General features: G+C 34.7%; 1 protein-coding gene across 38 annotated transcripts in view; it reads right to left on the bottom strand.

The window, feature by feature from the left end:
- Window positions 1-27,529, bottom strand: part of SLMAP (sarcolemma associated protein) — a 143,403-nt gene that overhangs the window by 47,081 nt on the left and 68,793 nt on the right. For 8 of the 38 annotated variants that reach the window (XM_032323142.1, XM_032323126.1, XM_032323270.1 and 5 more), the window contains exons 3-13: window positions 19,757-19,829; window positions 15,874-15,910; window positions 14,105-14,167; window positions 10,488-10,583; window positions 9,922-9,993; window positions 8,449-8,589; window positions 7,208-7,345; window positions 5,785-5,953; window positions 5,648-5,698; window positions 5,108-5,158; window positions 388-450 (exon numbers count right to left, since the gene is read on the bottom strand). In XM_032323142.1, coding sequence (XP_032179033.1) covers window positions 388-450; window positions 5,108-5,158; window positions 5,648-5,698; window positions 5,785-5,953; window positions 7,208-7,345; window positions 8,449-8,589; window positions 9,922-9,993; window positions 10,488-10,583; window positions 14,105-14,167; window positions 15,874-15,910; window positions 19,757-19,829 — 954 coding nt within the window. The remainder of the gene's footprint in view (window positions 1-387; window positions 451-5,107; window positions 5,159-5,647; window positions 5,699-5,784; window positions 5,954-7,207; window positions 7,346-8,448; window positions 8,590-9,921; window positions 9,994-10,487; window positions 10,584-14,104; window positions 14,168-15,873; window positions 15,911-19,756; window positions 19,830-27,529) is intronic. The other 30 variants (XM_032323200.1, XM_032323283.1, XM_032323314.1 and 27 more) reach the window with 7 other exon arrangements.

Raw genomic sequence — 27,529 nt, 5'->3', positions numbered from 1 at the left:
CAAACCTGTGATAGAACTACAACTTAAATAAAACAGGCTAATGTTAATACTACCTCTTAAGTGTCCACACATAAAGTTTAGGTGCTTGACATTCCATTTTATTCCCTGATCAACAATAATTTTTTTGGGTAAAAACTGAAACTTCCTCTTTTTTTTTTTTTTTTTTTTTGTGGGCAATATGAAATCTCTTTGAAGGCAAATGCCACAAAAATAATATTCTCAAAAGAGAGAAGCCAAAACAATGTAAAAAGTACTGCTGCTGTCTGAAGATGGCCCTCTGTGCGCTTCTTCGATAACAAACACATTGAGATCTTAATTTTTCCTCTCATTTTTCAATTTCTGCCCCTGACTGCATTAAAATCAATGTGAAAAATACTCTGTACTCACTCTGGCATTCTATGAATTGATGAATAAAAGTGCAGTCCCCGCCACTCTTTGAAAGCAAGTGCTCTAATAAAGAAAGAAACACCTTTAAGGATATAGTTTGTTGCTGTTCTTGAAAACCAACAGCAAACATAGGAAAACGGAAATGTATTAACATGAGTGACTCTGAATAAGATTCATGAAAGTTTAATATATTTTTAATATTAACAGCAGAGATACTTTGGAGTTAAATAAAACTAAATGACTGAAAATTATAATTATATAATCATTGACTTGTACCCTGAATAGTTAGCTTTTAAAGGTACAGTTTCTATCCAAAGAGATCAAGAAAACCATAGATAAATTGCTTTAAAAAGCTTTTCCTACTTTTAAAATATACCTTTCTCCATGAGTGCTTAATAAAAACCTGTAAATAATTTTGAAATTTTATTATTTGTTCTTACTGAATTTTCAAGAAACTGTTTTCTAACAGTCCCTCTTCAAGGCTATTCTTAGTTAAGAGGCAAAAGATAAATATTTTAAGAATACCATAAAATAATGCCTTAAAATTTTTAAGACACTGATGCAACATTTCAATATTCAGACTTTTATTTCACAGACAACCTTTCCCTCTGAGTTATTTAATCTGTCCTTTATATACTCTCAAAATATTACATTGTTTATCTCTACCCAAATGACTAAAGTCAATGCCTATACATTTTAAAATAAGAGCCTGTTAAATGGTTTTGCTCAGGTCAAACAGAATTTGTTTTGTTTTAATGAGTTGAGAGAACCAGAACCTAACAGGAGTTTAAGAAAAGTATCAACCCTTTTCTTACAATAATCTTTACTTATATTGATTCAAAGAGTTAACTTCTGAATCTGGATAACATCCTTCAATTTTATCTCTGGATCTTTCAAAACTTCTAAGGAGACTGTGGAAGTTCAAGTGTTAAAAATATACCCCAGTATGATGACTATCTGGAAGGTACGCAAGCACTAACAGCTGTCAAAGAGGACACGAGTTAGTACCACTCAGACTGTGAAAACCTCTTTTCTTTTCTCATTTCAACCAACCAACCACCTGCTCATCATCTCAACTTTGCTTGAGAGGCAGGGAGGCATCTCCTACTCTGATCACATTACAACTTCTCTTGACATCCTTACTAATGCCACCTCCTTCTCCTACTGAAATCTGTCACTCTCCTTTACCTATTTACATGGTGTACAGAGCCTCCAGTCAAGAGTTATATATACATATATATCATTTATATATGATATGTGTGTATAGTTGTATATAATTGTACAGTTATATAGTTACACTACATAGAGATACAATATAGCCCCCAAAAAAGAAAAAAAAAAAGGCTAGCTGTAACAGAAATTTGAAAAAAAATCTAATAAATAGCATTTGCTGATTGGAGCCAAGAAATCCAAAGCAGGAGTCCTCAGTTAAATGGTAATCAACATGATCAAAAGTTGTTTGACATAAATCCTAACTAAGCTATGATAACATTTTCAGAACTCCAACTATACAACATCATGCTCAAGTAAGAAAACTCATCTGAAACCAAATTTTAACCTAAAGGACTTATCAGAACTTTTTTGAGAAAATTCTGACTATCATCACAGGACTTTAGATGACATTTAAGGCAGTACATCCCCTATTACTCACTAAGCCACTAATCACCCTCTTATGTACTCTGATTTTAATATCTAGACTCTAGATTAAAATATTTATCATACTAGTTTAGATAAAATGCAAGATTAATATAAAATATATCTGTATGACTTCTACAAAGGCATTTTTCTAAGATATGAGAGAAAAGTCTTTCAGATAGTATATGTAAAAGATTTGGATGATGACACTTTTAAATACTTCATTACTTGAATTCAGCCCCTTAGGAATTCACTTTGCCAAAACTATAAAAGATATTACTGATAATGCAAAAAGAATCAGATACATGAGCCTGGGGGAGGAGGGGAGGCATGTCTAAGATCCCAAACAGGGCTGCAGAAATATAAAGAAAAGACAGATACAGAAACAAAAGAGAGAGCTGTGATACTTAAAATGTGTTTTATTTATACATGAGTTTTCTATAAATTTTGATTTTCTATACTACCTGTGCTGTCCAATGCACATGCTCAATACACATGTGGACTGAGCCCTGAAAAAATGGCTAGTTTGAATTGAGATATGTTGTAAGTGTAAAATAAATATATGCTGGTTTCAAAGATTTACCAAGGAAAAAATGTGAAATACTTCATTTATAATATTTTAATACTGATTACATGTTGAAATATTTTTGATATAGTGAGTTAAAGTAAATGTTATTAAACATTATTAAAATACATTAGCAACACTTTACCTGTTTCTTTTTATATATATATATATATTTTTTTTAAAAGATTTTATTTATTTATCAGAGAGAGAGAGGGGGAGAGAGCAAGCACAGGCAGACAGAATGGTAGGCAGAGGCAGAGGGAGAAGCAGGCTCCCTGCTGAGCAAGGAGCCTGATGTGGGACTCGATCCCAGGACGCTGGGATCATGACCTGAGCTGAAGGCAGCTGCTTAACCAACTGAGCCACCCAGGCGTCCCTCTTTTTATATTTTTAATGTGGTTATCAGAAAATTTTAAATCATGTATGTGGTTCTCATAATATTTCTATTAGACAGTGTTTTTCTATACTAAGATATATTTGAATTATGCTTACCAGATAAGATACAAAAAATTTATAGTATAAAACTTGTGCTTATAGCAGCTACTTTAGATTTAAGTAATTTCAAAAGACAGAGTTTACTAGAGAATGGCATTAATTTTAACATCCCCAGATATTTTTAAAACATTCTCTTAAAACTATACTTGGTTTTTGCTCTACTATTTAAAGAGCAATTTTAGATAAAGTCATATCTGATAGCATATTGTAGTTATGGACTTTGGTAATACTGGAATGCTTGATAATTGGTTTGTAATAACAAATGACTCAGAACAGACTCATTCCAAAATTCACTCTGTATTAAATCTGGTATAATGATGCTTTTGTGCATATTAAGATATTTACTATTCCATTTCATTAAGGATACTTTGTAGGTCACTCTCACACCACTCAATTTATCACCACTAAAAAACAATGATGGTAAGAAGTACCCTAAAGTATCCAAAATATCTTATTCAGTCTTAAATCAGGAGTTGTCTATAACTAGCCTCATCTCAGCAAAAAATTTTAAGCAGTAATCTGACAACTCTAAAATAGTATAAAGAAGATTTACTGTATATAAAGGGATTCTCTTAACTGAAGAAAGAGTATGTTCCCAGCCTAAGTTAACACTAACATTATTAATAAATAACATTTAAGTCAAAATAGTGATGAATTGGACTAAAAAGTGTTCATGCCAAAAAGAGGAAAAAATAAAAGCAAATAATGACAACAAAAAATAAAAATTCATTTAACAATGATAAGCTTTTAGAAGGTGAGGATTAAGTTATTTTATATATATTTGTTAAATATAATTAATAGAGAAATTAGTACTATCAGTAATGAATATAAACTATACCTTTAAAAAATTCTCAAATTGAAACTCACACTGGAATTCTAAAATGTAGACGTATTTTATAAAACACATACAGAATAGTCAAATGACTGATTAATGGCAATAACTTTTAATTTAGAGTTTTAAATTTGTTATAGAATATATGTAATATTAGATCTTGAGCTTACAGCTCATATATACATAACTTGAGCCTATTGTGCTGGTTCCTGATTAAAAGCCAACCACACAAAAACAAAAACAAAAAAGTACCTCCTAAATTTATCAGAGTTGGCTGTGCCCCAAGGACTTCAAAAATATCCCCTGACACATGAAAAAAATATTTAATAAGTTCTGAGTATTACCCTTGATATCTTGCACTAACTTCTATATCAAAACTTAAGATGAGAGGTACATAGTTTTATAAATGTGGAAAGTAATTTTATTCATTCTGTGCTTCAAGCATCTAACTCAGGATCTGGCACATAGCTGGTGCTCAGTTAAAGCTGGATGGGTGGAAATGGAGAAGGATGAATGGGAATCTTCTCAACTGAAAGAATGTACAAGCCATATGGTAAAAAGTACCTCATGCAGTAACAGAAAAACCAAGAGCAGCCATACATTTTTGGCAAGAGATAATGCAAGCTATCTAGAAAGAAGGGTTGGAGTAAACTAATCATTAACAAATAAATGATTTTTCAGATAGCAGAAATGACTGACTCTGTTTTTTCTGATTAAAGAAACAGATATACAGTATAAAGAAAGCAGTTTCTATGATATATCCGAGAGCTCAATGGATAAACTGTTAAATAAGCTCTTGGCCAGGTATGGGGCAGGGCACAAACATTAAAAATGGAAGCCCAGTATCCTCAGGAAATAGTACTTGATGAAAGAAAATCAAAGTAGAGTTCTTTGAAAAATATACTGGGGGAGAAAGCTATACTACGTATATAAACCAATGCTAAAGTTGAACTTTGTCACTTTTGTTATTTGAATAATTAAAATTTCCATATAACAAGGGATATCTAACCAAAAATCATAGCATTAAGAATTACAAAATAAAGGGAAGCTTTTTTTAATGCTGGGACTCAATGGTCTATGAACTGCATGCTTTTCGTTCCAAACACTTAAAACCTTAAAACACTGATCTCTCTATCCTGCTTAAATAGTAAAAGGATATCATGAAAGAAAAACATTTAAGTTTTTTACACTACCTTTTTCTGTGCTCCCATTTATTTTAGGTAAGAAGTCATCAACTTGTATCCCTAGGATTAAGACAGTGTATCATTGCCTTATCAAAGAAAGCATTACTTTAAAACTGGTCTCAACTGTAACCATGGCATTTTGTATTCCTACTTACATTAACACAGTAAAGCACACTTTAAATTTGTTTTTACAAGAAGGGTTCAACAGGCCATTTTCTATTGACCCAGAGAAAAAGCTACAACTGTCCAGTTGCTTACCAATGAACCTCAAAAAAAAAAAAAGGGTCCTGCTGTGCATGTATTTTCTTATTTAAATATCTCTAAGTAGAGTGTCTCAGATGCAGAAATTTCATTTATCTCAAAGACTAAACAATGGTGCCCACTGGTGGTAATCAAGCATATTTTTAAGGAAATTTTCTGAAAGACTGGAGATACTTTATACCTAAAACATGAAATACCCTCTTAAAATAAGTAACCCATGAGAAAGTAAACATCAAAACTTCAATGATAAAATTCAGCTTTAAGTAAGAAACTGGGTGACACACCTACCTAAACTGCTGCATTCTTTAAGAGTTTTCTCCTGAAGATGTTCTAACCGTACTGTAAATAAAAGTCCAAGAAAAAGATATTTCACAGATAAAAGAAAAAAAATAAAATAAAATCAACTTCTGGATTGGGTAACTTACCTTGTAAAGCTGTTAGCCTTTCATTGGTGAAGTCATTATCAGCTTGCAAAGCTTCTATTTTTGCCTGGAGCTCCTGTTCTTTTTCTTCCATTTCATCTATTTTATGTTGTAATTCTTTTTTCTCAGCTTGTCCCTTCTGTTGGATTTCTTCTTGTTTTCCCTCTGCTACCTGTTGAGAAAGAAAAAAAAAAATTCATTTATTTCATAAAGTCTGAACTTGCTTTCCAAGGCCTAAAGCAGGACTGCTTTTATTCACCACTAACTTTTAAGGAGAATATTCAATATTATAGAAAATATTTGTAAATGTCAAAATAATGTCATGCTTCCCTATCACCTAGGAAAGAAAAACTTGTAGCAAGCAAACAGGCCTAATACATACAAGTAAGGGGGTCAAAATGAAAAACTCCTAAGTTTTCAAGAGGGAAATATGTAAGGTTTCCCCCTGAAATTACTATTGTTTAAATTACTTTGTAAGTTCTAAAATGTAATTTACTCTGATATTTTAAACAAAACTGCATTTAGTTGAAAGAATGATGATCATAAGCATTTTTCAAAATGACCTCCGTTTAACAATCTTTAAAACTATTACAGGTTCACCAACCACACAGAGGGGAGGTATGCCCTAGTCTTCTCTAACAAATATATGTTTTCTAGCCACTCATTCCATGGTTTCAATTATTTAAAGATGGGTCTTTAAAACTCAGTTATAACATTTAAGGGACCAACTTGACATTACTTATGGCCTCATCTGTCCTTATCCTAAATGCCCTATAGCTACAGGGAGCTGCCACCGAAGCAGTTAATAGCATCCCTGGAGGCTACAAGGGTCCATACAGATGACTCCAAGTTACTTCTGGGCTTGTTTCAGCACTAACATAGTTGGGCTCTATCCTTGGGGCTCCCCAAGGATAAGCTGATTCAAGCTTTCAGTCTAAGTATCTTGGGGTTTGCTGATTTACATCTACTTCCTGTTATGTATTAAAAGATACCTGTTGTGAAATACTACTTATTTCCATCCAGAGGAAATATGTCAGCTCTTACAGACTTTCAATTATCTGTGGGCAGTGGGGTTTGGGCTAAATGGCACCTTTTTTTTTTACTGCATATTTCAACCATTACTAATTTTTTTTTTTTAAGATTTATTTATTTATTTGACAGACAGAGATCACAAGTAGCAGAGAGGCCGACAGAGAGAGAGGAGGAAGCAGGCTCCCCGCTGAGCAGAGAGCCCAATGAGGGGCTCGATCCCAGGACCCTGAGACCATGACCTGAGCTGAAGGCAGAGGCTTAACCCACTGAGCCACCCAGGCGCCCCATCCATTACTAATTTTTATATCAACAGCTATTCAGCAATACCTAACCTCTTAATCTACCCAGTATGTTAGGGACAATTAACAAACTTTCAGGTTGAGTAAATACATACCTTTAATTTATCAGATAAATCTTTAATCTCATTAACTGCTCCGTTATATTTATTGGCTAATTCTCTTAATTCTTCCTGAGTCCGTTCATTCATTTCTTTAAGATGTGTACATTCATCTTCAGTATTACTCAGACTTCGCTGTAATTCAAGTTTACAGATAACTGATTTAGAATAAATGCACATTCTAAATTCAACTTATAAAAAGTGTTAATTCTATGGGCTGAATTATTATCTGCCCTGGCCTTTATGTAAAGGTTAAACAACATAACAATTTTAATTTACTTTAGGTACATGCTAAAACAGAAAATACAACAAAAAAACTTAAAAACAAAACAAAACAACAGAAAGGGGGCAAGGGAGGAAAGAATGTTCCTTTTATATAACTACTCTTTTAAAAGGCCACCGGTTATGACTTTTAGACTTGAAAATATTTTAAGCTTATAAATTCTTGAAAGCAAGTTTAATACTATGCATAATCAACTTAGTAAGAAAATTAGAAGACTGCTAGCAATTTTCTTTCCTTGCATATCAAATCAATGACACGACAGTGAATTAGTTATGATGGGATAAGGCTATTATAGAAACTATTACTATAACATATTCTACAGTATATACTATATATAGTAATTTTACTGTTCAGTTTACAATGGGCATTTTAACTAAATCCAGTAACAAATAACTTCTGTGGTAATTTAGCAGCGGTTCAAAGGAATAACCTACATTATCAATTAGGTTATTTTTAAAGCAACGAGAATCACATTTTGATTGTTCCTACAAGACCAAGAAAGGACCTCAGAGATATTTTCCCTTTGACCACTAAAGTTAGACACAGTTTTCTTCTTAAGAGGGTGGGTAAATAAGAACAGTGGTAAGGTTCTCCACCTTCCACTAACTACCCTCCACTGGAAGAAAAGCAAAACTAGGTGACAGGAGATCAATTCCCTCCACATATCACAGTCCACTGTGTGAGAGGCCGAATCCTAAACAGAATGCACACAGTAAGACTCCCTGATGAGGCTGTTATTTGCTCAATCACTGAGTAGGAACCACAAGCACCAAAATCACATGGTTATGTTGAAAATTCCTAACAAGGAAAACAGCGTATTATCCTTTCCCACTTCACAGACAGGAAATATTTCTTAGCTATATAATACTAAAGTTTAAAATGTCCTACAATATTAGCAATTTTAGGCTAAAAATTTTAAACATATTACCATTTTATATTTGTTAAAATGAAATACCTCAACTTCTGAAAGTTTTCTAACCACTTCAATTTTCTCCTGAAGAACCCGCCTCAGGGACTCTTTGGCTGTCGTCTCGTAGTTGTGTTTATCCTCCTGTAATGCTATAAGCTCCTTCCGTAAACTATCTTCTGTTTGATTCTAGGATTAGAAGACATTTATAATTATAGCCAAGTAATTTTTGTAAGTATTTACCATTTGGAAAAATAACACATTATGATGCTCTTTGAATTCTATACTGATGTAATCTCCAAATAGAAATAATGTTGGCCCTGTATTAACTGAAGCTGTATTTAAAAGTTGCACTGTAAATTATGCCTTCACAAATATATTAATCCATACTTGCGATAGAAAAAAAGTCTAAGAAAATGGAGAATTTCTCTCAAATGTACAAAATGAATTAAGTCACCTATCTGTCATATTCTCTATAAGCCACAATATTTACATCTGTGGGTAAAAATATTACTTTCATAGGGGCCAAGCATTTTAAAATAATGGTTAACCATTAGGAATAAAGAATAAGGAATAAGAGCACCCTGAAGAAAAAGCTGAGTCCAGTTTTGAGGCAGGAAATGTACAAGATGGGTCTGAAATACCTTGTCTAAAATGACAGCAGGAAGCTATCAGTTTGCTGGGGTTCTACGAAAAGGTCTCAGGCACCAAAGATGGGAAAATTTGAGCATCAATAAGAACAACAAGTGGAATAGGCTGAAACACATGAAATATATTCAAATCTACGTTTGGGGAAAAAAAACACTTCATGGTCATTCTTTGGTGGATGAGAAGGAATCAATTTTAAAATCTAGTAAATAAATGGAGAAAATAACTTATCCTTCTTTTCCTAAGAAAATGACTTCAGGGTAACCAAATGGTTTATGAGGAGGAAAAGAAGTATTTATAGAAGTAATCCAGATAATAAATGAAGGAATAACAGAGAACTATATTACCACCATTTTTGCAAGCCCAAATAATGGATCTAGCCAAGAATCATCAAAGATTGCTAATATCTCAAAAGAAAGACAACTAGATAGTATGGTGCCTTCTGGTGAAAGTACATAATACTACTCATGAAGTATTGCTGGCAAAAAAAAGACTTGAATCTAAATTAGATCAAATCTCTAGATCAAACTACCAATTTATGGTGTGGGAGGAAAGCTAGAAAAATGTTTAAATAACAATCCAGACTGAGGGAAATTATAGAAAACAAATGACCCAGTTTCTCCAGCAAATACCAACTGTGATAGAAAACAAAGAAAGAGTTGTATATGGGTATTCAATACACAATTCTTTCTTCTTACATGTATGTTTGAAATTTCCTATAATGAAAAAAGATTTGAAAGAATGGTGAAAACGTTTACATGTTTTAGCATGTACACAAATGACAAAGAAACAAGCTACATAAAAAACTATGCATTTTTCGTGCACAGTTTATGCATTTTTCTTTAAGGATCTTTACTTGAGATTAATACTTACTTTGGAGCATGCCTGTAATTGGTTTCCCATAACTTCTAACCGTGATAAGAGTCTATCTTCATCTATTAAAGCCTGTTGAAAAATTAATTTAAATCCCAGAGTAATTAAAAAATTACACATATCAAAAAGGTTGGACTCTGAAAAACAATCTGAGGGTTTTGAAGGGACGGGGGGTGGGAGGTTGGGGTACCAGGTGGTGGGTATTATAGAGGGCACGGATTGCATGGAGCACGGGGTGTGCTGCAAAAATAATGAATACTGTTATGCTGGAAATAAAGAAAAAAAAATAAAAATTAAAAAAAAAATAAATAAAATAAAATAAAAGATAACAGAAAAAAAAAATAAAATAAAAAAAAAAAAAAAAAAAAAAAAAGTTGCTACTGCCCAAAAAAGATATAAAATCATAAAACTGACCAACACCCATTGTAAAATGCTACATTTTCAATATTTGGTCATTCAGAAATAACTTTGCCTTTGCCTGCTAAAAAAATTTCACTTTTAATCAACATCTAAGGGATATTAAACTATACTTAAATGCTTCTTGAATATAAAGGCAAATGGAATACCTGCCAACTGGTATCTGAAGCCTCTTGGGTGATGGCTAGTAGCCGCTGAAGTGTGGCTAACTTCTGTTCCAACATCTGTTCCCGATGTAAGGCCTCCTAATAGTACAAATCACAAAAGAGATTTTTATAAACTCAGCATGATCCTTGAAGAAAAATCAAAGTACATTCTGAAAATATTCTCATTTTACATCCCACTTTGTATCTTACTTTCAAACCTGAAAAATCTACCTTGTAAAATATATATAAGCCACATCATTTTAGTCCTATTTCCAGGACAGTTAAGGGTACTGAGCTGCACCTTCCCCTATTAACAGAAAATAAGTGCCCTATTTTTATTTTTCTTTCACTCATAATTCACAAGCATTAAAAAAAGAGGAAACCCAGATTAGAAGAATTCAACAAATGTTATTAACCCTCCATTTTACATATATCTATATACATAGATATCTTTGTATATATCTATATATGTGTGTGTATATATAACACACACACAAACATTTTAAAATATATATACATATCTTTCAGAACAAACTAATTTCAAACTATGCCAAACAATCTGGTCAATAGCAAAGATATTTCTTAATGGCTTAGCTGTATGTGTATGACATCTAAAATAGAAATGTCTTTTAATTTTCCCTTTTAAGAATGTTATATATGTAAATATATATAAGGAGAGACACTACTTTGCAATCTCTTGTATTTTCAGGTTTCCTGAATCTTTGTGACTATATACTAACTACTCAGCATCAATCAAATATGGCAAAAATAAGTAAGAGTCCACAAATGTAATTAAGGGGTCAAGGAGTTATATAACTATTTGGCAACTCCAAAGGGATATTTTTACAGAGAAGGACGTTGGCAAGCAAATCCTTATCTCTAGGTCACTTGTTAACATTTGACAGCTGTTAAGAGGGTCTCCTTCATTAGAAGTCAAGGTGAAAATGCTCACACAGCATTCAGCTGTGGTTATGGCACATCTTTAAATTTCACTTTCTTCTATTCCTGTCATTAGCCAAAGAAGAACACTTACTACCCTAATACTTCTGGAGCCACTTCAAAAAAAAAGGGATATGCTTCAAAGACAGTACTTGAGGTTTAAAGTACGCATTTATTTTTTCCCACATCCTTGATAAATAATGATTAAAGAAAATCTGATCTAATTAGTTACTGGTACCATTTTTTAAAATATAACTCTAAAAGTATAGATTAAGAAATCTAACAAAAGTTAGAATCTAACACTTAGACTAGTTGCCAAGTTTATTTTAAGCTCTTTAAACATTGCTAATATCCAGGAAATTACATTAAATGCTGCAAAAAGTTTTACTTAAAAACAACCCCCCCCCAAACAATCACTATTTCCACTAGATGGTGTAATTTCACCTTTTTAAACTCAATTCCATTTAGAGTTTCATTATTCCATGAACCACATCCTAACAAAAATCTAATACTTTCAGGAATGGCTTTTAGTGCTAAGGTGTGAAATTTATCTATTCTAGTTTCTGCTCAAAAGTTTTACAATTTACATTAGAACTTTGGCAATTGAAAAAAATGTATACAGAAAAGATACCACAGTATAATCTTCTCTCAAAAACCAGAAAAGGGACAGTGAAAGATTATGCCCATTATGAATATTCAAAGAATGGACAAAATTGGAAAAAGTACTGCAGTGAGTTAGGGCATTAGACTCACAGTCCATGATGACTAGTTACTATATAGTGTACAGCCTCAGGAAATCCATTTTACCTATATGAGCCTCATATTTCCCATGGGAAAATGGATATTTTATATATATAGATTCATTTTTTCTTCACAATTCTGTGAGGTACATGCCCACATCATAGATGAAGAAAACAAGGCTCACGAAAGGGTTAAACAACCTTCCCCAAACTTCTGAAGTTAAAGCCACAGCCCAAGTCCAGGGAATTCTGGCTAGAGTCTATGCTTTCAGACACTCTACCAAACTGCAAATGTGCAAAACAGCTTTTCTATGCCCCATTACATAATGCCCAGTGGAAGGTAAGATCTGATTAATACTCTGACAATTTTCAGACTTGTAAATTCTTAACGGAGGGAGAACTGCTCTTAGTGATTGATTCTTATAAAGGAATGTAGGAACCAGGATACTGGTTTGAGCCTATCCGTTTTAAAAAGCAAGTGGAGACCTACACATGTAGAATGATTCACCCAAAGTCAGAGAACTCAGTAGCAAGCCAGGATAAAAAGTTTAATCTCTTAATTTCTGATCTAGAGCTTTCTTCCACCATGCTCCCTCACCAGAATAATAAGAACAATAATCCAGCCCAAATGTCCCAAAATCAAGAGGGGAAAAAAAAAAAAGCCACGTATTTCCTTTATGGAAATTTCTATGGCTCTTTAAATCCATTATTAACTTCAGGAGCCCATTCCATGTATCTGCCCCATCAAAATATCCTTCTACAGATCCAGCAGCATAGCACAGTGTTCAGGGGTGGACACTCTGAGGTCTGACTATCTGGGTTCAAATCCCAGCTCTACCACAGAGTAGGTGCGTAACACTGTGTAAATTATTTAACTTTCCAGGATCTCAGTTACTCCATCTATAAAAATGGGAATAAAATAAGTACCTTACAGGATTATTCTGAGGAATAAATGAATAGAGGTAAACTGCAAGAGTCTGGCATATAGTTAATATATATTACATTATATTATATATATTATAATAATTTAATTTATTATAATAAAATTATATAGTATATTAATGTGTATATTATATTATTTATTATATTATAAACTATCATTTATAATAAATGTACTATTTATTATTTATTATATATTTATATTATATTAGTTATATATTATATTACATTATATATATATAGATAGATAGATACATATATAATCATTTGCTATTAATATCATACTGAGCAACCAAGATCTCTCCAGGTTTAATTTTATTTAAAAGTCATCTACAAACTATTTTGAAACCTCCCCATATCCGAATGAAAAAAATACTTCTCTTGTACGGAACCCTATCTTTTTTTTGGACTTAATAATCCTGATTCTTTTTTTTTTTTTCTTCCCAGATTTTATTTAGTGCACAAGCATGGGTAGCGGCAGGCAGAGGGAGAAGCAGGCTTCCTGCTAAGCAAGGAGCCCAATGCGGGACTCGATCCCCAGACCCTAGGATTGTGACCTTAGCCAAAGGCAGATGCTTAACTGACTGAGCCACCCAGGCACCCCAATAATCCTGATTCTCTTTATCCTCTCTTCATAAGACCTAGTTTTAATCCTTTTTTTTTTTTTTTAAGATTTATTTATTTATTTGACAGAGATCACAAGCAGGCAGAGAAGCAGGTAGAGAGAAGGGGTGGGGAGCAGGCTCCCCGCTGAGCAGAGAGCCTGATGTGGGGCTTGATCCTAGGACCCTGAGATCATGACCTGAGCTGAAGACAGAGGTTTTAACCCACTGAGCCACCCTGGCGCCCCATTTTAATCCTTTTTTTAACTTTGAGAAATATTTCTTTTATATTTGTATCCAGTCAATATTTCTTTAGCCTATATTTGTGAACTAGCAAAATCAAATCTAAGTTGTTTAATTCTACTTTTAAAAACTAAGAATTTTCAAGATTTACTTTTACCTGTAGATACTGAGAAAGCTGGAATAGTTCCTGAGAGTACATACTTGGAGTGTTAGCAGCAACCTAGAAACAAATAACATAAGTACCAATAGTCACACAAAACATTTATAAAAGACATTAAAGCCAAACCAAGTCCCTGAAATGTCCATTTACCGAAATATGCAAAATAAAAAATATTTTTCAGCTTAAAATAGTTCCTTTTGTTTTCAAAATGTATCTGTCTCATGCCTAGAATTTGTAAATGGTATTATTTTTTGCTGACTAGTCTGAAATTTATAAGCAGGATGGTGGAACAAGTACTACTCGTGAAAACATTCCTTGATAAACCAAATCACAAACACAGCACAACAGCAATATTGCTCTTTCTTAATTCAGAAATAATACCTCCTGAATCAACAGATATATAACTTATCCCCTTTACAATTCATTGTTAGATAGTTTTTCAATACAACAAGAAGTCATAATTCTTTTAGAAGTAGCCATCTTCAAAATGGGAATTGTATTTTGGGGTGCAGGGACAGACAGGACATGAAATTTAACACTTTTCATGGCCAGGACAATGAAAATAGATTTGTTTTGTAAGGAAGGAAGGAAGGATGGATGGAAGGAAGGAAGGAGAAGGGAGAGAGAGAGCAACAGAGGGAGGGAAGAGGGAATAGTTTTGTCTTTTTCATTCTTTAAACTACAGGTAAGTTTAAGAAGAAAAAGATGGAAAATAATGGTATTTAAATTACAAATGACAGGAAAAAATACTTAGAACTCAAGAGTATTAGATGAAATACCTTCAATAAGGGGTTCTTCCCAAGTGTGGAACATAGAACCGTGGCATTATTCACCCCCCACAAAAAGAAGATACTATTAGGTTGCTGTAACATTTACCCATATCCTCAATATTACCAAGCCCTTTGTATCAACTTATTAATGATGTTAAATAGCACTATTTCTGATTAGGTTCAGAAAGAATATTTTTATTAATATGCTAACTAGAATTTAGAGAAGTGGCATTATTTTTAAAAGTTAGTACTAAACTGGCAATGCCATTATTTACTTCTGAAATAATTCTTGGTATTACTAAGGTTGATGATCAACCACTTTTACTTCTAAAAAAGGAATCTCACAGAGAACTTCAGTTTCAGGCAGGCTTTCAGTCTTTAACCAAATGGAAGAAAAAATGTGAACTATTTTACAACAGTTTTAGTACACTAAGAAAAAACACCCACATTCATGCCAAGAGATACAGATTTTTTGGGGGTATTTAGCAATGATATCTACAGTTTATTACACAATTATTTCTGAACAAAAGGAAAAACACTAACAAGTAATTATTGCAAATTTTCTGACCAAATAAAGTCAAAACTAATTTTCAAGGACGATAAAAGAGCAATTTCTGTAAATCCATATTTCCATTTTTCCATGTGTAAGTATATGTTGGGTGAACTATTTGGGCAGAAAACTTAAATAGATATTTCTAGAGAGAACTGTATTCCAGAATAAAAAGTAGTAATTAACACTTTGTATCTCTGGCTAGAGCTCCTAGTCTATACTATTGGCCATTTTGTTGAGATAACAAAGGTTTTTTTCCTAAGAAACATCCATCCTAAATTTTCCAGGTCAGAAGAATGCAATAACCAAATACCTGCATACACTGTATATCATTTGTTACAGAAGAAAAAAAAATTCCTAGGTAAAGCATATTAAAAACAAATAAAAACATTTTCCAAAGCAATATAGCTGAGTTAGTTTAGAGAAAATAATCATTCGTAACTTACTTTGTCAACAGGACTTGGTAATGGAGCATGGATGACACTGAAAAGTAAAATTTAGAATTTTTTATCTAATTTCCTGACACAGAGGAAACAGTATGACAGTACCAGAATATCTTAAACCCTAAAGTTGATACACTCAGTGTCATATAATTAAAACAATGTGAATTATTCTCTAATCCTTCATAAATCCATAGAATTCTTGGAAAAAAAGGTAATAAATACACAAATTTACCTTTTACACATGATATATTTCTAATCACAAATCCAAAATTCAAAATTCAAAATGTATTAAATGCCCTTTGAGGATCCACTATTTAATGAGGGCTCTGGTGAATTCCATGACTATAGAACTTCTACACAGAAAAGAAGCACTCCTTAAATTACCTATTTTTAGTTCTGGAATATGTAAATTATGTCCTTTTAAAATTAAGTAATTCCTATAAACAAAGTCTTATAAAACAAAGTTCTACTAGAAAGAAAGCTATGATTTGGAAACTTGTTCTAGTGGAGAAAAACTTTAGCCAACCAAACAGTATTACTGTTCTCTACGTCACATGCAAACAACTAAAAGCTTAGATGTAGGTATGAAACTAAACTCGGTACATTCCTATAAAACTAAGCAGTAAACAGACAGTATAATTGGTAATTGCCTTTTGGGCCTTATAAAGTACTAACGACAGACAGGCAGTATTACAGTATAGCAGTTCAGCATGCAGGCTCAGATGCCACACTGACTGGGCCCACATTCTGGTTCTACTTACTAGGTGTGTAATCTTGGGCAAGCTTACCTAAGCACTATATAGGTCTCAGGTTCCTCATCCATAAAATGGGGATAATCATAAAAATAACCCCATGGGGTAACTGTAAGCATTAAATGTGTTACTATAAATAAAGAGCTTTCAACAGTAACTAAGACATAATAACACTTGATCCTACTACCACTCCCAGGAGATAAGAGCAGATAAGGAAGCCAGGCACTATGACCAATTTACCTCTGGATCCCCAGAACCTATCACCAGGCCCTAGCAAAGCTGGCGCCTAATGAAGGTTTAAAAAATTATGCCAACTTTAGTTTTTCTCTCTACCCTATAAACATGGGATAGACAGTTTAAACATAACCTTCTTTTTCTTGACTATACAAGCAATATATACTGATTATGGGAAATGAAAGCATGAGGAAATAAGTAAAAATTACCTAATGCCAGCACCTAGAGACAACCATTTGGGGTATATATATTTTTCTCCATAGCCAACGCACATTCGGGCAAATGAACTTTAAATAGAAGCAAACAGTATTCATGTTTTGTTTCTTTTTAAATCTAGTTTTCTTAGTGACCCAAGTACAAAATTTTCTGTTCCTGTGAAAATTTGGTTAACAAAAGGCTAAAAATCCAGCTAAACATGTATCTTACAGAAACTATCCTGGATATAAGTGTATTTTGTTTGAATTATAGAAAAAGTTCATATGCAACAAGGGAATACAGAAAAGGGAACCCATTATTTAGTGTTAAGATGGTGGGATTATAGGCAATTTTTCTCTGTTATCATTTTTTAAAAAGATTTTATTTATTTATTTGAGAGAGAGAGAGAGAGCATGAAAGGGAAGAGGTCAGAGGGAGAAGCAGACTCCCGCTGAGCAGGGAGCCCAATATGGGACTTGATCTCAGGACTCCAGGATCATGGCCTGAGCTGAAGGCAGTTGCCTAACCAAATGAGCCACCCAGGTGCCCATGTTTGTTATCATTTAAAAATTATCTGTGCAGGGGTACTTGGCTGGCTTAGTCAGTACAGCATGTGACTCTTGATCTCACAGCCATGTGTTTGAGCCCATGTTGGGTACACAGATAACTGAAAAAACAAATCCTTCGTGCAATATAATAAAAATCAAAGAAGAAGAAAATAGTTAGCTTTTTGAGAACTAGCTAGTGAGTATCTTAAAAGCATTAGATGCTTTAAATGTACCTGAAATTCTAAGCATTCTGGCATACCCAAATGTATCTTGATTGCTAAAAAAGATGACAGTAACAGAAACAGTCAATGATCATTGTGTCCTTGATGTATGCCAGCTATTATACAAAAGTCTTTAAGTGCATAACCTTGCTTAATTTGCCCCATAAAATTCCTGCTCAGTAGGTACTATTGTTATCTTCATTTTTCAAATAAGAAAAGGGAGGCCTGATCAAGACATAGAGTCAGTGGAGTTGGGCTTTGAATGAGACTATCCACCTCTAAAGACCATCCTGATCTACCAGCTCTAAAGAGCTGCCTGTCCAAAATTCCTCTTCTCCAGAAAGTCAGCCAGTCTATGCACTATGAAATTGACAGCAAAATTTTAAATGACACTAATATTTAACCACATAAGAAAAACCAAATAATGAGAAGGAAATGGCGCAAAGATGAAAAGCACTGGGGAGGGACGCCTGGGTGGCTCAGTTGGTTAAGCAGCTGCCTTCGGCTCAGGTCATGATCCCAGCATCCTGGGATCGAGTCCCACATCAGGCTCCTTGCTCCGCAGGGAGCCTGCTTCTCCCTCTCCCTCTGACTCTGCCTTCCACTCTGTCTGCCTGTGCTCGCTCTCGCTCTCTCTCTGACAAATAAATAAATAAAATCTTAAAAAAAAAAAAAAAAAAGCACTGGGGAAACAAGAAGGAGAAGGACACAATTCACTAACATAGACTGAAAAATTCACATGTCCTCCTAGATGGAACCCGAGATCACAGATAACCCTTTATATAACTGCTCAAATTGTTTAACTCCATGAAGGGAAAATCTCCTCATACACAAACAACAATGTTCTTAAGAAACCACATACCACTAGTTGATTAATAGTTACTCTTATTTTTAAAAACTTAACCCTTGAGTCCTGAGTCACATTAGAGTTCCCAAAGTTAACTGTATTTTTTTTAATAATTAAACTATAATACAGAATAGGAAGCAGATTGTTTTACATTTAGATGTTTAAAATTTTTTACTTTGTTTCAGATATGATTAAAGCTAAAAAAAAATTTGATAGCATCTAACTAAAGCAAAATATATAATAATCCTAATGAAAGCACAGACAATCATACCAATAGGAGGGTCTCTCTCTGCTTTCTTTTTCTTTCTTTTCTACTCACTATTCTACTTTGCCTTAAACTTATTATTGCTTATCTTAACCTCCCACCCTCAGGTCTTTGTCTTTGCTTTTGAAGGATAAAAAATATTATGTTGGGTATAGAAACAAGCTTATTGCCCCCCAAATAAAAAATGCTTAAATTTAATTAATAATTACTACATAATGATAATCTGTGAAAAGCACAAGATTAAAATGTACTTATATTTAGATTTTAACATTTACATTTTATGAGTAATTCTTCCTTTTCAAGTTTCTCCTCCTCTAAGTGATCTTTCCACTTCTTAAGGGGGAAAAAAAAAAATACAGCCTTGGAAAATCCCTCCAAAACTCCCACCAAAATAGGCTATTAACTATATCAATATCCTCAAGGTCCTAAAAGATCATGACACGGGCATTAACTTCAGAGGGAATCACAGTTTAAGAAGTCCTATATTAAATGCAGATCAAAATACAGTTATCATTCATCACTGAGTAGTTATTACTCACCAATAATTTGCATACCCTAAATATTCTGAAAAACACCTAATTATCAATCAAAATATAAACTGTAAAGTTAAATTTGGAAACAAAATAACCTGTGCCTCAGTATACATTATTATTTATTAGAATTGTAGCTAATGTGAAAATTAAAGTATATTATATTCTAAAAGTACTGCATTAATTTTCTACCATTATAAGAATAATCCTGAAGTGTTAACAGTATACCATCACCTAGAATATTGTTAACCAAGTAATTAATACAAAAACTTCATGGCACTAAATTATACTCACTCTGAGCGGAGTCGGGCTTCCATACCATCTGGTAGAAAAAGTTTTATTGTGGAAACAATACACCCATGGGTAACTGGTTAAAACAAACAAATAAGATGGATTAAATAATTGTTTAAAAATACAAACCTTCATACCTCTCATTTCCAAACATATACTTTGTTCCTAAATGTAGGAACTTGGAGGAAAGAAATCTGGTGGTTTAATGACAATATTCATTTCCCTGGAGAAAGTCATTCCTCTTCATACTGAATCACAGTTGCAAGACAAAATTACAGACAGAATTGTTTTTCAAAAGTGTCCTAACCTCCAATGCTGTAATAGTCAATAAAAGGTCAGTGGAATATATAGAAATACAATTGAGAGGAAATGCATTTTCTCCCCTATCTGCTGGCATCAAAACTTAACTCCAACTATTCCCCAATTTAGCATTTAGCCTTAATTCCTAATTCTGTCCTCAACCTGTAACACACTTCACAAAACCTAGTTCTGTATAATACAGCTTAGAATATGCTGTTTGAGTCCCCCACTGATGAGTGAGAAAACCAAGACCTCAGAAAAGTGAAACTGCTTCTGGAACTCTTTAAGTGTCAAAACTGTTTGCTAGAACTCAAGTCTGAGATTTCCAGTTCAGTATTTAAAATGTGGTTTTATGTTCTCGGTACTTTTTCTCCCTCCACCCTCAAACATTTTTACATAACATTACACCCCTTTACAGACAACTTCTTACTGTTGCTTCTTACTTCCTCCTTTTCCTTCTGAAGATTTCAAGAGACAAAACCCCCCAAAAGCAGCATTTATACAGAGCTTCTCTTTGTGACTGGGTTTTATGGGGGAAAAAATTTCTTGCTAGTTTAAGGTTGCTGGCTTTTTATTTCTCTGTTCTTCCAAGATTACATCTTCCAGGGTTAGGGTTCAAAGAGTTAATTTATTTAGTTTACCAAAATCTAATTAATGCAGGGTGATGAAAATATACCATCTCATGATTAGAAGACTGGTGGTTATGTGACCAAATACATTTGTCAAAACTCAGTGAGTTTTATAAAACTGGTGTTGCAAGGAAATTATATCTCAATAAAACTCATTAAAAATAAAGCTAATGCTGGGGCACCTGGGTAGCTCAATCGGTTAAGCATCTGACTTCAGCTCAGGTCATGATCTCAGGACCCTGGAGTCACCAACGCTGAGCTCTGTGCTCAGGGAGGAGTCTGCTTCTTCCTCTCCCTCTGCCCCTCTCCACTCTTGTGCTCTCTTTCTCTCTTTCCTTTCTTTCTTTCTCTCAAATTAAAAATAAATAAAATCTAGGGGCACCTGGGTGGCTCAGTGGGTTAAAGCCTGTCTTCGGCTCAGGTCATGATCCCAGGGTCCTGGGATCAAGCCCCGCATCGGGCTCTCTGCTCAGCGGGGAGCCTGCTTCTCCCTCTTTCTCTGCCTGCCTCTCTGCCTACTTGTGATCACTGTCTGTCAAATAAACAAATAAATAAATCTTTAAAAATAAATAAATTAAATAAAATCTTTAAAAAAAAGAATAGCGCTAATGCATTTATGCAAGAATAACTTGTTAAGTGATCAGGTCCATGAATCATAAAAAATTATAAACATAAAGTACTATTATCCTGTCATCTGGAAATATACAGTAAATTTAAGAAATTTAGTGCAGTTTACTCAATTTTCATTAACTTATTATTTGAAAACTGCTAACACGGATCACGAACCACCTATGGGTCAGTCTTCTAAACTTTGCCTAACATAGCAATTACAGCCATCAACCACTGGGCCCCTTCCTTCCATTCAGGCCTCATCCTCCAGCCTGCTACCATAAATACCGTATGCAAGACCACGCTACCTGCACTTCCAAATTCTACAACTCCGTGCATTTTATGAGTTGTTCTGTCACTGATGTCCTTTATCCTCTTGCCTGCATGACCAAATGCTACTTATCCTCTAGGCTCAGACTTTCTAGTTACTTCACCAAACTCATTATCTAACTGAGGGGTCCCCAGAGCTTCCTATTATCTACTTCTTATAATAGTAAGCATACTGTGTTATGAATATTTATCATTTACACAACCATTTTCTCACCAGATACAGTCAACTCTGTGAGAGGGACAGGATTGGTTGCTTTTCACTTTTTAAATCCCACACTTGGCAGAGTTATCTGGTACAAACTAGGTCTTTAATGAATGATTATTGAATGTGCAAAAAAATATATCTAGTTAATATTCTACAGTTTTCATTACCCAGGACAAAGATGTCTCTTACTTTGAGGACAGTAGGGTTCACCTACACTTATAAGAACTGCCTAACTCCCACCTTTCCCTGGTACAACACACGGAAGAGACAGATTTACCCCATCTCTATGACTCCCCCAGAGGTTTACTGTAGACAGGCTATAATAAATACAGGAGAACAGTACAAGAAGATCCAGCAGTACTGACACTTGACCAATATCTTTAAGTTGGTAATAAAGTCTAAAAAAGTAGGTATAGTGAGTTACGGAATAAAGCACTGCCGGAACTGACAAGCTGTGATATATTACATCAGAATTTCCATTTTTCAGATATATCACCTCAAAGTCCAGCAACTGGACTGATGTACAAATCTGTGAAATGAATCAAGAGCTAATACTTAATACTGACAGGGCAGCACAGGGTTGCTGTACTACTGTAGGCAGTTAAAGACCACGTCTGACTAAGCTAGCCAGCCCTGCCTTTGAAAAGGTTCTTGTGACAACTAGATACACAGAGGCATGGAATTATTAGTTGTCTTTTTTAATCTGCAATGGGCAAGTATTTAAAATGACCTGATAAAAATATTTTGCCCTAATACTTATTATATTAACTAATTTTACATGGCAGTATTTTCCAAAATGGAGTGCTAGCAGGTGTTGACAAAAAAGGATTTGGGGGTCAGAAGAGTTTGGAAAATACTTGGTTAAAAGTGATTGAAAGGGTTTCGATTTTTTAAACCAGTCTTTCTCAGAGATTAATCAGCTTTTTATCCACCATGAGACTCTGAAAGTAAGATGCATTTTCCAAACTTGTTTAACCATTGAGCTTCTCCCCTGTTTTCAGAACACTTACATAGGAACTGATACAGTATTATATGTATGATATACATGGTATTATGAAAAAATACTTTGGAAAATACTGCTCTCAAATATTCTATGAATCGCTTTGTAAACAAATTTTGCTCTCAAAATTTACCCAGAAACATTATTTACCATATTTCCAAGACTCAAAGACAAAACTGATTATAAAACATGACTTAAAAAGTTTCTCAGGCAGGGTAAGAAGGCTGCAGGGTCAGTGCCACATTAAATACAGATAGCTTCACTTTTTTTTTTTTTTTTAAGAGAGACAGCATGTGGGTGGGAGGAGTAAAAGGAGGGAAAGAGAGAGAATCTTAAGCAGGCTCCACACCCAGTATGGATATGGGGCTCAATCTCAAGACCTTGAGATCATGACCTAAGCTGAAATCAAGAGTCAGAGGCTTAACCAACTGAGCTACCCAGGTGCCTCCCATTTTGCTTTTTAAAAGTTTGTTACATTACTTCACTTTTATGAAAGACCTACATTAGTACCTGTTTTTCTAACCAAAAGAAATCCAAAGAGGATTTTTGCTTATTATGAAAAAAGGTGAAAAGCACAAATAGCATTCAGTGTGGGTTTTGCAGCGAGCTGTTACAAAGACATGAAGAGTGGCTCCGCCAAGTTCCTCCCCCACAAACTGCACTCAGCATCAAAGCATCCAGCCACCACAGCTTTGAACTGTGTCTGTGAGCATCTGTGCTTTATCTTGATTTGTTTTGTGTATCCATTAGCAAGGTATGTCCTTAGGTATCAGAAAAGCCTAAGAGAGGTGACTTTTTGGGTCTGGGAACTCTAAAAAAATTCTCCATATAAATTAATGGTAATTGTTTCTTTACTTTATACCAATTCTAAAAGGCTGCATAGGGGACACCTGGGAGATTCAGTCGATTAAGCACCGGACTCTTGATTGCAGCTCAGGTCTCAGTCTCATGGTGGTGAATTTGAGCCACTGCACTACTTTAGGGGGGAAAAAAAAAAAGGTTTCATAGGAATGATATACTTTCTGACAGCAAGAAACCTATACATATGCACTGTAAGCTACATGCAAATTTCAGAAATGTTTGAATATGAAAAACAAGTATGTCTGAATCGGAAAAAAAAAACCCAACGTATTTATGGAGAAAAATCTGTAATTACTTGTAGTTATGAGACTTTATTAAAAATCAAAATGAAGACTATCCAAGCTGTCATTTGTGGGGTTTTCCCTCTATTCTATTATATAGGTTATTTATTTTGTTTTTGAGTTAATTTATGTACTCTATGGTATGAAGTCAGCTTTTTTTTTTAAGTGTTTACTTGCTTTTTTTTTTTAAGATTTTATTTATTTGACAAAGATCACAAGTAGGAAGAGAGGCACGCAGGGGGTGGGGCAGGCTCCCTGCTGAGCAGAGAGCCTGATTGGGGGCGGCCGGAGGGGGGGCGGGGTGTGATCCCAGGACCCTGAGATCATGACTTGAGCCAAAGGCAGAGGCTTAACCCTCTGAGCCCACCCAGGTGCCCCTGAAGTCAGCTTTTTATATTGCCTCTTCACATAGATGTTACTTAAGAGACCCATGTTAACTGTGATTAGCTTAAAAGCTATTTAAGGCCCTGGATTGGGAGATTGAAACTTCTGGGATATGTTGTAGTCCGGGTTCTAGCTCTGTTCTTGCACTGAGTGGGAAGGTCAACACTATATCTGAGTAGTCTGAAGGATCCCTTGAAATGACTGGCAGTAATAGGTACAATGAGTGAGATCATAAAAGCACAAGAAACATCAAAAAAAAAAAACCAAGACCTAAATGAGAGGAGGTAACATTTTCAAACTGGGGAGTTATTAGCTTAATTGTCTTTTGACTGCAATCTAAGATAAAAGAGTTACCAAACTTTCATCCCTGAATTTTTTGTCTCATAAAGCTTTTGATCCAAAGATTTTATTTTAAAGAATTCATTTATTTATGAGTGAGTGAGAACAAGAACGTGAGCAAGGCGAGAGGCTGAGGGAGAAGCAGTGGGACAAGCACACTGTCCACTGAGCAGGAGGCCCGCCTCGGGCTCCATCCAAGGACCTTGAGATCATGACCTGAACCAAATGCAGATGCTTAACCGACTGATCTACCCAACTGCCCTGATTTTTTTAAGTAGGCTCCTCACTGAGCATGGAGTCCTATGTGGGGCTTGAACTCAGGACCCTTGAGATCTAGATCTGAGCTGAAATCAAGAGAGGAACACTTAATGGACTGAGCCATCCAGGCGTTCCACAAAGACATTATCTTTTTTTAAATTCAGAAAAGAAGCAGGAAAAGTTAGCTGAATAGACAACTAACATTTTAATTCTAAAAAAAATGTTTCTGTATTGATAGTCTATCATTGTCTTCATTTATGAGCTGGAGTTCAGTAATAAAAAGCTTTCCCTCCTCGACTACTTGTTTATGTCAAGAATAATTCCCTCCAGGAAAGGTAGCATCAACGATTTATTCTTTCCCTTTACTTACATGTTTTCAGAATGGTTTCTCTAGATTCTAGGTTCTTCTAAGGCTGATCAATTCATTTTGCTTTCCTTTTAGTATCACTTAAGTTCATGAATTTGAACACAAGTTGACATTTCAATTCACTGATGTTATCTTTATTGATCCTCAAACTGTCCCATCTTCGATCAATTAGAACTTCATGTTAATTCTTGAGTTTTCTGACAGAACCCTAGCAGTCTTAGATAGCTTTATATATAATATGACAAAATCTTCTAGGCTCAACCTGTACATTTCCTGACTTATTTTCTAGCTGTTTCTTCCAGGAATCCTGTTTCTAGCTATTTATTTGGTGGGAGGAATCCTTTCCTCCCACCAAATATGGGTATGTGAATTCATTTGCTACTTTATTTCTCTAGCATATAATGGAGCAATACTGCTTGTTAGCTTATTTTTCGATTTATGCACAAGTGGTTCTTTGGTTTTAGCTGTTTGCTAAGTACTCACTGAGAACTTGCTGGCTACAAAGCAATATGCTGGTAAAGATGAAGAAAACAAGATGACTATGACTAGATCCTTGTCCTTGAGGAGGTTTTGGTTTATTTTGTAGAGAGAACAAGAAATATCTAACATAACAACAAAAGAGGAAATTTTTCACAAATACTACAAAAGGTACAAAACACTATGGGAATTTAGAATGGACAAGGGCAGGGGAAAGATTTATAAAAAGGGTAAAAAAAAAAGAGAGCGAATATGATTCAAAAGCTGGAAAAGGAAGGAAAGGCTGAGAGAATGGCATGGGCAAAGAAACAGAAAGCGAAGAGTGTAAGAGAGTGCACATCTTAGAAGGGCAGCTGGAGAAAGACTGGAGGGCCTCTAGGTGCCAGGCCCATGCTAATTACACTACACATGTTAACTAACTGCTTATGACAAACCACGTAAATAGTTATTATGTCTTATTTTACAGATGCGACACATAAGACAAGGTCAAAGAAGCTAAAGTAACTTGCTTGGGATCGTATGTTTGGTAAGTGGCAGTGCTAGGATTCAAAACAATCTTTTCTATATGCCATCTTACCTCTAATCTAGTTTAACAGCTTAACATTTATAAAGGAAAGGGGTGGGAAACAAAATCAAAAGTTTGAATTGAGCCCACATTTTTGAGGGCCTCAAGTGTACAATTAAAGCATTTCAGAATTTATTCTGCAGTATGGTACAGCCTTCTAAAGCAGGAGAATAACAAAGTTGTAACAAGAATATTCTGGAGGCAGTGGGTTGGGAGTGTATAGTGGCCACAAGTAGAGAGCTAGTGTGATGTTCTAGGCTGACAATAGGAGAAACAAGCAGGAGCAGGGAAAGGAAAGAAATGACCTGAATGACTAGAAGTAAAGAGACAAGATTCAGAAACAATACCACTATTCTGAGCTAGTGTATGGGAAAATGATGGAGCAATAAAAAGAAACTGGTAAGTCAGGAGAATGCTCTAGTTTGAAGGGGAAATTAAGCTTTGTACAGAGTAATTTTAAGGGGTTTGAGGACAGGGGAAAGCATATAAAACAGGTGCTGCCAGGAACTTAATTGAATAGGGTTTTTAAGCCTAATTTCCAAAAGAACAACCAAGACTTTAAGAAAAATAGTTATACTCAGTTCCCACAACTTGCAAATCCCCTTTTTAGGACTGAAGAGTGGGATCCAGACATCTGAAGTTTCAAAAGTTCTGCAGATAATTGCGGTGCGGGTAATTTCTGGGTCAAGAACCCACTTTTTAAAAGAACAAAAGTAGACTGCCATGCTATCAGAAAGATTCTCTTAGTCACCCCAGCAAATTAGGCACAGCCTGTGCTGAATCAGCTTTGTGATTTTCCCTAGCAAGCTAGAAAGTGGAAGAAAGTAAAGCTTCTGGTGAAAGTTACCAAAAGCTAGGAATGAGCAAGGACAGCAAAGCCTAAAGTCAAGGGGTGGTCTAGCAGTTAGTGAGAGTACTTTTGAAAAGGCCAATGATAAGTTCCAAAGGACAGACAGGTAAAGGAGCTTGGGGCTGAAGCTACTGTGAAAGAGGGGCAAACTTACAGGCAAGAAAGATGATACAAATGACTGGCAAAGGTTTTAGTAATAATAGAAGGACCTGGCCTTGAGATGGGAACTCCATATACACTCTATCCATGTTCACACAGAACATCATGCTGCAATGCAAACACTGAACATCATACCATAAACCCTGAAGTAGGTAATAGTAT

The sequence above is a fragment of the Mustela erminea genome, chromosome 1 (assembly GCF_009829155.1).
Source record: "Mustela erminea isolate mMusErm1 chromosome 1, mMusErm1.Pri, whole genome shotgun sequence".
Lineage (NCBI taxonomy): Eukaryota > Metazoa > Chordata > Mammalia > Carnivora > Mustelidae > Mustela > Mustela erminea.
This window is presented reverse-complemented; position numbering and strand designations above follow the sequence as displayed.